This window comes from Borostomias antarcticus (genome assembly GCF_949987555.1).
Source record: "Borostomias antarcticus genome assembly, chromosome: 23".
In the NCBI taxonomy this organism is placed as follows: domain Eukaryota; kingdom Metazoa; phylum Chordata; class Actinopteri; order Stomiiformes; family Stomiidae; genus Borostomias; species Borostomias antarcticus.
Window position 1 is genome coordinate 13,850,590 of NC_140256.1, and position 10,000 is coordinate 13,860,589.

Sequence of the window (10,000 nt, forward strand, 5' to 3'; positions counted from 1 at the left end):
TAACCGAAATTTTCAGCGAGCAGACTGCGGGGTCAGCAAGTCTGTTCCCTGTGGGGCTCCGCTCCACTCATAGAACTAGGGTTACAATACGTAACCATCGTTCTATTTCGTGGAGCTCCGCCCCACAGGGCTAGCTCCTATTGGCATAAGCGGAGCTACACGACCGCACCATACACTCTTGCTGGCCCCAGTAAGGGAAACCAGTCAGGACACAAGCCAGGGCTCCAAGGCGAGACCATACTAACAGTTGATCCGACCCAAGCACTGGCCCCACCCCGCCACACTCAGTCTATCACAGCCGAGGGCAAGGAGAGGTACGTGGGGCGAGAGCTGGACCAAAGCGGTTACTCCGTAACAAGCCCGTCCCAGCCACACACATAAACAGGAGCGGAACGTCACTAGACGGGCCTGCTCCTACCTTAGCTGAACCGGTGAGACCTGAGTGAGTCACGTCTGCTTTCCTAGCAGGAAAAGACCCCGCGGCTCAAACCGGTTCTCCAGTAGCGGCGAGACCTGCCGTGGTCAATTTTGACTCTTTCACAGAAGACCCGGCGACTCGAGCCGAACACCTACATGAAAAATCCTGTCTAACGCTGGCTCGCACCGGCGGCTGTGTTTAGCACAGATGACGCCACAGAGACAGAGGACATGGATAAAAGGTAATAATGGACAAAAGGAGACGGGGACGACCAAGTCGCCGCCGCACAGATGTCCTCCACTGACACACCATTGAACAGGGCAACTGACGTGGCCACACCCCTTGTGGAGTGTGCCCGAACAGCACCAGGCAGAGGACGACCCGCAGTCACGTAAGACTGGGCGATGCCCTCACAGATCCAATGGGAGAGACGCTGTTTCGACAACGGAGAACCCACCTTCCCTGGGCCGTGGCAAACCAACAACTGGGGGGTGGTGCGGACCGCAGCCGTGCGCTGGACGTAACACGTCAACGCACGCACAGGACACAACAAATGCAGGCGGGCCTCTTCCTCGCTCGCATGAGGTGGAGGATAGAAGGCTCCCAGCTCCAAATCCTGTGCTCTATAGGCGCCCCGGACCACCTTCGGAACGAAAGATGGATCCGTGCGCAACACAGCTTTGCTCCCATCACCCGTGATGAGAAAAACTGTCAACGCCCTCAGATCACTGACCCGCTTGCCCTACGTCAGAGCAAGGAGCAGCGCGGTCTTAATCGATAGCCACTTGAGAGATATCCGCTCCATTGGTTCGAACGGCGCTTTACATAGCGCATCCAGAACCAAGAGCAAATCCCAAGGCGGCGCCGCAGCCTTACGCACAGGGCGAAGACGGCGCGTGCCGGCCAGGAAGCGTTTAACCAGGGGATGCCCGAAAACCGTAGTTTTGGCGAACCCCTCATGGCATGCGGAAATAGCACACGCATACACCTTGATAGTGGATGCTGCCAAACCGCCACCATGATCCATCAGGTGCTGAAGGAATTCCAAAATCGCCTCGACCGAGCATGACTCGGGAGCGAAGTCCCTTTCCTCACACCAACGCGCAAAAGCAGCCCATTTGCCAGAGTAAACCAAGGCAGTGGAAGCCGCGCGCGCGCACTGAATTGTACAGATCACGGCCGGAGAGAGTCCCCTATCAGACAATCTCCGCCGTTCAAGAGCCAGGCCACCAGCGGCCGTCCCAAGACTGGAGGTGCGCAAATTGAGCCCTCCGCCTGGGACAGAGCGTTCGGCCAATGAGGGATGTGCCACGGTTCTACAGTAGTCATGGCCATCACTTCTGCATACCATCTCGCCCAGTGGCGGTCCGGCGCTATCAGTATTACCGATGCACCCTCTGACCGCACCCTGGCCAACAATGGTAAAATCAGCCCCATCGGCGGGAAAGCATACAGCAGCGCCCCCGGCCAGGGGGCATGCGCGAACGCATCCACGCCCAGCGGAGGCTGGTCCTGCTGTCTCAGAGAGAACCAGAGGGGACACTTCGCGTTCTCTCTCGAAGCAAAGAGATCCACCCCTGCTCTGCCGAACCGGGTCCAGAGCTGAGCCACTATCTGAGGATGTAGGCTCCACTCGTCCGGGTGAGGCCCGCCCCGAGACATCAGGTCCGCCCCGACGTTCAGACGGCCGGCAATGTGCCGCGCTGTCAGTGACCGGAGATTGACATGAGCCCATCGCCACAGCGTTACCGCCAGACGGTGAAGCGCTGGCGAGCGGACTCCCCCTTGTCGGTTGATGTAAGCTACTGTGGTCTGGTTGTCTGACCGCACCAGCACATCGCGCCCCTGTACCAGGTGTACAAAGTGGCGCAATGCCAGTAGCACCGTCTCCAACTCCAGGAGGTTGATGTGGCGCCATTCTCCGACGGCCCACAAACCACCTACGGCCTGGGACAGACATGTACCACCCCAGCCGCTTAGAGACGCGTCTGTGAAGACAGCGACGTGAGCCGACACCCTGCCTATTGAAACACTGTGCGCTATTACGCGCCGGTCCCTCCAATAGTCGAGGTCTGCTGACAACGACCCCGGCATCCGCACAAGGCGCCGTCTGTGCCTCACAGGGTCCAGACGAAGCCGCGCGAACCATCTCTGCACGCACCTCATGTGAAGAAGGCCCAGTGACACCACCACATGGGCGGCTGCCATGAGACCCAGAAGGCGCATGATCGACAGAACCGCGATCTTTCGAGAAGGACGGCAAACACAGAGACTCTTCTCCAGTGTTTCCCTCCTTGAATCGGATAGCCGTGCTCTCATGGCGCTCGTGTCCAGATTGATACCTAGGTAAACAATCTGACGGGCCGGCCACAGAGCACTCTTCTCCCAGTTGATTGCAAACCCCAGGTCGGTGAGATGCCGCACCACCGTGGCGGTATGCATCAGAGCCAACAAAGGCGACGGAGCCAGTACCAGCAGGTCGTCCAGGTACGCCAGGATCCTGATGCCCTGCCGGCGCAGTGGCCTCAACGCCGCCTCCACACAATTGGAGAAGGTTCTGGGGGCGAGCGCATATCCAAACGGGAGTCTGGTATATTCGTACGCCACACCCAGGTAGGCGAAACGCAAAAACTTCCGATGCCGATGAGCTATCGGTATGTGGAAGTAAGCGTCCTTGAGGTCTATGCTGGTGCAAAAATCGCCGGGAAGGAATGCCTCCAGCATTTGTCGCACCGTAAGCATATGGAACTTCAGATTTGCCACCGTTTTGTTGAAAAGGCGGAGGTCCAAAATTGGCCTCACGCCCCCCGTCTTCTTTGGCACGAGGAAGTAGCGGGAATAAAATCCCTCGTCCCTCTGGTCTGACGGGACCACAGTTACCGCTCCCTTCGCCATCAGTTCTGCAATCTCTGCTGACAGAGCGGCAGCCTGAGCGGGACGCGGTATCACTGTCTCCACTACGCCCGTGAAGGGCGGTGGGGGGCAACAAAACTGAATGAGATACCCTTCCCGTAGAACACGCTGCAACCAGCTGTCCAGGAGACATCTCTCCTGCCAGACTGTGAAGCGGTTGGAAAGAGGTTGTGCCGGAGATCGCGGGAACAGATCGAGGAACCTGCCATAGTTCAATTTGGCCCTGACCGCCACCGGACAGCTGTGAAACTCTGCTGTCCTGGCCCAAGGCAGGCCACCCTCGAAAGGGAGATGAAGAAAATCCCCATTGGGAATTCCATGTCCCTGAACAGCGCGAGGATGAATGGCATTCCTGTCAAGAAGCACTTCATTCACAAAAACAGGAAGTGAGCCGACACCGTCCGCATTGCTAACAAGCCGCCGTTGCTCATCCCATTGAGAGAAAACGGCGGAGTGTTGCAATGCGGGAAGCCCCGCCTTCTCATTTGCATGATCTGTCAAGGTGCCGTCTTTCGCAGACCGACTAGACGGGACATGAGAGGCGGGCAGTGATTTCGCGCCAACATCACACAAAGCGGCCAGGCGAAAACCATGCGACTGGTGCACGTTGTGAGATGAAGTGTGGATATCAGACACCATAGGCCTGCTCCTTTTAGCTAAAGGCCGAGCGTTGGTATCACACACACTGACGGAGCGACGCCTCGGCTGCTCATGAAAATAGCCAGCCGAGGCAGTAAACATGGAAGTATTCTCACTGACCGGTGAGCGTGAAAACTCTCTACCTGTCGAACACACAGGGAGAGGCTCGAACGCTCGGCCCGAATGAACGAACGCCGTCTGGGGGTCTAGCGCATCTTTTTCGCCGCTAAACCCCGCCAGCGGTCGGTCCCGAGAAAACTCCGAACAGGGCAGTACAGCCATAGCACTTGGCCTGGGCGCACACATCCCCTCTGTTAAAAACCCAAACGGTCTGTTTAGAACAGGGGCGGCGAGACCTGCCGTGGTCAAATCTGACTTTCTCACAGAGGACCCGGCGGCTCTAGCCGAATATATTACATTCGCTGAACCGGCGAGAGCTGCGCACGTCACGTCTGCTCTCTTTGCAGGAAAAGACTCCGCGGCTCGAGTCGGTTTTCCAGCTGCGGCGAGACCTGCCATGGTCAATTCCGACTTTTTCACGGAAGACCCGGTGGCTCTAGCCGAATACATCACATCAGCTGAGCCGGCGAGCCCCGCGTGAGTCACGTCTGCTTTAGCAGGAAAAGACTCCGCGGCTCGAGCCGGTCTTCCAGCTGCGGCGAGACCTGCCGTGGTCAATTCTGACTCTTTCACAGAAGACCCAGCGGCTCTAGCCGAGAACATTACAGTAGTTGAAAAGGGAGGAGATGCGGACTGCACATTACAACCAGCTTGATAACGTTGCATCGTGTTTGCTTTATTTAACAGGGAAACTTGCTCACCGCCGCTCTTAACAGAGCGTGGTGTGGGCACAACACAGTCACGCATCTCCACGCACCGTCAATAGGTGCGCCTCTTCCTACCCCAAGCCGGAGGCGGAGCGGTGGGCGCGCTTGAAGACGCCGGACCGGTCCCGGCACCCTGGGCGGGGTAGGCAGGGGGAGGAGCCGCGTGCGCAGTCCAGGAGCCCGGGCGAGCCGGTCCATGGGCCGTAGCGGGGCGGGACCCCGTGGCAGGTTGTTTAGCCTTGTGTGTTCGCCGGCGCTTGCTCCCAGTCGCGGCAGCATCAGCCGGAGCACGCGGACGTGCCGGCACACTGCGCTCCCCCGGAGCAGCGAGGTGGCGAGCGAGGAGGAGCCGGTCCTGCTCCTGGCTGCGACACTGCTCCAGGATGTTAGACACAGCCGCCCCAAACAACCCCTCCCTACTGACCGGTGAGTTGAGGAGGACACCCTTGTTTTCCTCGCGCAGACGAGTCAGGGAGAGCCATAGGTGGCGCTGCTGCACCACCGACGTGGCCATCACTCCACCAAGACAGGAGGCGGAGATTCTCACAAGCTGAGCAACGGCTCCGGCGGCTTCGGCCATCTCCGCTCTCCTGTCTTCATCCATAGAGGGGGGGGTTTGCTCCGTAGCTAGCTGGCCGATGTAAATGGCCAGCATAGCAATGGAGGAGGAGGCAGCCACGGCCTGCGCGGCCAGAGAAAAACCTTTGTCGGCCAAGGACAGGGTTGTCTTGTCCTTGACGTCCGGCATGAGAGGCTTCCTGGCCGAGCCCCAGGCGGAGGAACCAGGCACCAGGACCGCTGCAATGTCGGGTTCCAGAGGAGGAGAGCCGATAGCTGCTACGTCAGTCCAGCCGGTTACCCTCGTAGCTCTGCTGAACTGGCGAAGCGGACCTCTGATGGCCAACGGCCGCTCCCATTCAGCCTCGACGAACGCCTCCAGGTCAGGCATAGCCGGCAGGAGACGAGGAGTAGGCTGAGAGGGACGCCCGTAGCAGACGGAGCTCCACAGTGGGAGCCCCGTAGTCGCAGCAACCTCCGGGACGGAGATACCGAGGTGATGCGCGGCTCTCTCCAGCAGCCGGGGCAGGTCGCGATCGAAGGAACCCCGCCCCGGGAAGGAGGCGCCACTAGCCGTAGTGGCTTCCGACGCAGAGAGACACTCGTCTGCCTCGGAGAGCTCTTCCTCATCATCCGTAGGCGCGAGGGAGGTAATCGGGGCCGCCGGTTGTTGCGGGGGCGCGCCGATGTCCTCGCCGACCAGCTGGACCAGACCTTCAGTCTCCAGCGGCGGCGGAGCGAAGAAATGCGCCCGGAGCATCCTCTCCATGGTCTCCAGGAGGGCGCAGATCTCGCAGGCGGGGGACGGAGCCAGACCCGCTCTGGCGTGCTGCGGCCCCAGACAGCGGAAGCAGAGGTGGTGTCCCACGTCGCTGTAGCGGGAGCCGCACACACAGAAACGATCCGGCGGATCAATCGGCGCCGGCAGGGGTCATCTAGGGACGCCGCCAGCTCCACTTGGGTCCGCTGAGTAGACATTCTTATCTTCTTTCAGTAGCAATGCGAGCTGAAAATTTTGAAGGAGCAGATGTGCGGGCGTAGCCCGCTTATACAGTGGTGCACCGGACCTGGTTGGACACAGGTGCGTGTATGTTTTTTTCTTCAGTCAATGTAGCTAGCTGGGTTTCGCTAGCCAATAGGAGCTAGCCCTGTGGGGAGGAGCTCCACGAAATAGAACCCTCTGGTTTCACTCTGTCCTCGCGCAGCAGAGCGGGTCACAGCCTCGCAGCACAGAGCAACGTTACGGCATGACGAGCTCCAGAGTTTACAGATTGACTCATTGATGTTATGAGGTTCCCCAGCTATTCACATTGGGTTTAAATCTGAAATATTACCAAAGAGGCGCTTTTGTTTTTGGAAATCCTCCGGTGCCGTCTAGAGTAACCAACTGAGCAGCCCTCAGCCCTTTCACTTTCCTTTGTGAACGTTCTTTGCAAACTACAAAAAACAGTCAAGACAAAAATAGTCTATAGGCTATAAAACATTGATAAAATAGACTATGAGTTTCCTGATTATATCCGCGGGAGAGTATTTTGAGCTGGATGCTGCTGTCAAAAGTCCAAGCCCAATCTCTCTAAAATGGTTACTCAGCATTGTAAAAAGTAGGCCTGTCTTTATTTCATTTTGTTAGGATATTCTATTCGATTTGAATGTTCTGCTATTCCAATCTGTTCTCTCTATCTTATTCTTTATGCATTTAAATAGTGAAAACGCAATCTCCAAAGACACAGCAGCAACATAATTTAGACAAAGTGCCATCTCTATACACTAGACTTCGCAAAGATTGTTATGTCTGACACCCTCTCACATCTAGATGTGGAGTTTTTAGTCACAGACTAAATTATTTTGCAAAGACTGGGATCATGAAGGTCGTTTGCATTAAGACTAAAAACTTCTGATAATATTAAACATGTTTAATTTTACCAGAACCTCAAGAGAAAAAGTCTGATTTAAGACTCAGATTGCCACCTCAAATGGGGAGCTCGATCAGACTCCAGCAAAACTCATGATTTTATTCAGACATTGGAAAGTGCATTTATTTAAATAATTTGGATGGAGGAACAAAATGAGAGGTTATGGAATATGATCCAGGGTCGACCAATTTGAGGTGGAGGGGAAATGCCTGGCCTATCAAAATAAACAACAACAACAATAATAGGCTAATAACTTAAATGCTGAATAATGAATTAGGCCTACTAGTTACTTACTCACTAAGGAATAGAATCACCCTAATTTGGAAATGTAGGCCTGAGAACAGACTGACCAAGATTTCCTTTGGTTGAAGACAGGCAGCCCTAAATAAATGCATTCCAAACAAATGATTTTCCTAGATAACTGTCAGGGTGGGTTTAGAACAGGCCCACGCATGCTCGCAGTGCTGTGAATGGTGTTGCCACAGCGTTTCCATGTGAACCTGATAACTTCTAGCAACGCTGAGGGAAACGTTACGTGTAGCTTGGATGTCATTCTGGTTCTTGAAACAGCGCTGTGTAACCCAGGCCCGAGACAGACACGCACATGGCCCCGACTCACTGCCTCGACGCAACTCAGAAATACGGCTCATTCTTAAAGTACTGATACTAATAAAATGGGTTATTGATGGCAGGGTATCGCGGTACCTTTCTAGTATCGGTATACTGTGCAACACTATTCCAGACCAGAGGGATATGTTTTGGTCATTAGGTTGTGAATGTGTGTGTGTGTGTGTGTGTGTGTGTGTGTGTGTGTGTGTGTGTGTATATGTGTTGACCCACTTGTCGTGTTTCTCGTTGGTCTGGCGCCACTGCGTCAGGTCTTTCCTCCAGCGCAGGTTCTCTCTCTGACCCAATGCCCGGTCATTTCCTGTAAGGTCAAAGGGCAATCAGGTTGTCATCCTATCCTATCAAACAGAAGATTACTAATGGATAAACAGTTCATCTGCTCCAGTGTGAGAGAGACAGACAGAGAGAGAGAGGGAGAGGGAGAGAGAGAGAGAGAGAGAGGGAGAGAGAGAGAGAGGTAGAGAGAAGAGAGAGAAATACAGTGTGAGAGAGATAGAGATAAATAGAGAGAGAAGAGAGTGATATGGACAGAGAGAGAGATAGAGAGAGAAAAAAAAAACAAGTAGAGAGAGGAGAGAGAGAGAAATAAAGTGTGAGAGAGCCAGAGAGAGAGAGAGCCAGAGAGAGAGAGCCAGAGAGAGAGAGAGAGCCAGAGAGAGAGAGCCAGAGAGAGAGAGAGCCAGAGAGAGAGAGAGCCAGAGAGAGAGAGAGCCAGAGAGAGAGAGAGCCTGGTACGACCACCCCGTTCTCGCCAGCTCACATTCTGTTTCACTAACGCAGAACGGTCTGGCCTTCGCCTCCTCCAGAGCGATTATCCCAAAATCCAGAGCATACCGGGCCAATCAGGGACTGCGTTTTAACTGCTGTTCCGTACCCCAGTGGAAAGCAGCCCCTGATTGGTTCGTGTCCCTGCCGCTCGCTAAACAAACATGGCGGCTCCCGAAGCAACGAGTGGTAACGTTAACGTTAGAAGAATAAACAGCTATAAGTACAGTTATTGCAGAAATAGACTTAATCACAACACTTAAACAAGAACAAGAGTATGCACTAGCGGAGTTTATCGGTGGAAAAGACGTTTTTGCCGTCCTTCTGACTGGATTTGGCAAAAGTTTGCTGAACGCTGATTGGCTGAAAGCGTTTGTCTGTCAAGGCAAATACCCCCTCCCACGTAATCGCTATCTATGGGGCGAAGGCCAGACCGATATTGCGGAGTGAAGCAGTGAGCTCGCTAGATCGGGATGGTCATACCAGGCTACAAGAGATATGGACAGAGAGAGAGAGAGAGAGAGAGAACAAGAGAGAGGCACTGGTAGAGAGAGATAGAGAGAGAAATGGAGAGATAGAGAGACTGGTAGAGAGAGAGAGTGATCGAGAGAGAGAGATAGAGAGAGAGACACTGGTTGAGAGAGAGAGAGAGATCGAGAGACTGGTAGAGAGAGAAAGAGAGAGAGAGAGAAAGAGAGAGATAGAGAGAGACAGAGATAGAGACTGGTAGAGAGAGAGATTGGCAGTGTTGGGAAAGTTCCTTTTTAAAATTAATTATTTCAAAGTTCAGTTCACAATTTTCAAAACGAACTACTTCAAGTTCAAGTTCAAAATGTCAAATTATGAACCAAGTTCATTCCCAAAAAATGAAATAGTTCATAGTTCTTTTTTTGCCGGTCAGGCAGGAGGCTTTGTCGGTCGGTCTGTCTGTCTTTCGCGAGGTTTTTCTACCCTAGTCTACGCACCTGGGTGGAATCTGTTGAGAACAGATGACTTCAACTGTGCTGACGGGAGCTCAGGCCAGAGAGGTGATCAGGGTTAAAGATCAGCTCATGGCTGATGCTTTGTGGATAACACCCCAGAACAGTAGAGCTTGAGGGAGAAAACTGAGGAGAGGTCACATGTTCTGAACATGACCCACAGCTTGTTCATCAAAGGCCTGAGGGTCTTTAAATGGTCTTCTGGGTCTGGCGAGGTCTCCTGGTCTTGTTATTTGAATGTGCTGCTCTGATCCCATTATGTTTTTTGAAATATAACCACCTCTTATTCATCCATTAGGCTATACATAGCATACACCAGAATTGCTACAGCCCATTACAGAATAATAGACATTACGGCTG

General features: G+C 54.1%; 1 protein-coding gene across 1 annotated transcript in view; it reads right to left on the reverse strand.

Annotated features, from left to right (window-relative positions):
* Positions 1 to 10,000, reverse strand: part of dock8 (dedicator of cytokinesis 8) — a 93,995-nt gene that overhangs the window by 27,771 nt on the left and 56,224 nt on the right. Inside the window, exon 33 of the mRNA XM_084457323.1 lies at positions 8,109 to 8,196. Coding sequence (XP_084313449.1) covers positions 8,109 to 8,196 — 88 coding nt within the window. The remainder of the gene's footprint in view (positions 1 to 8,108; positions 8,197 to 10,000) is intronic.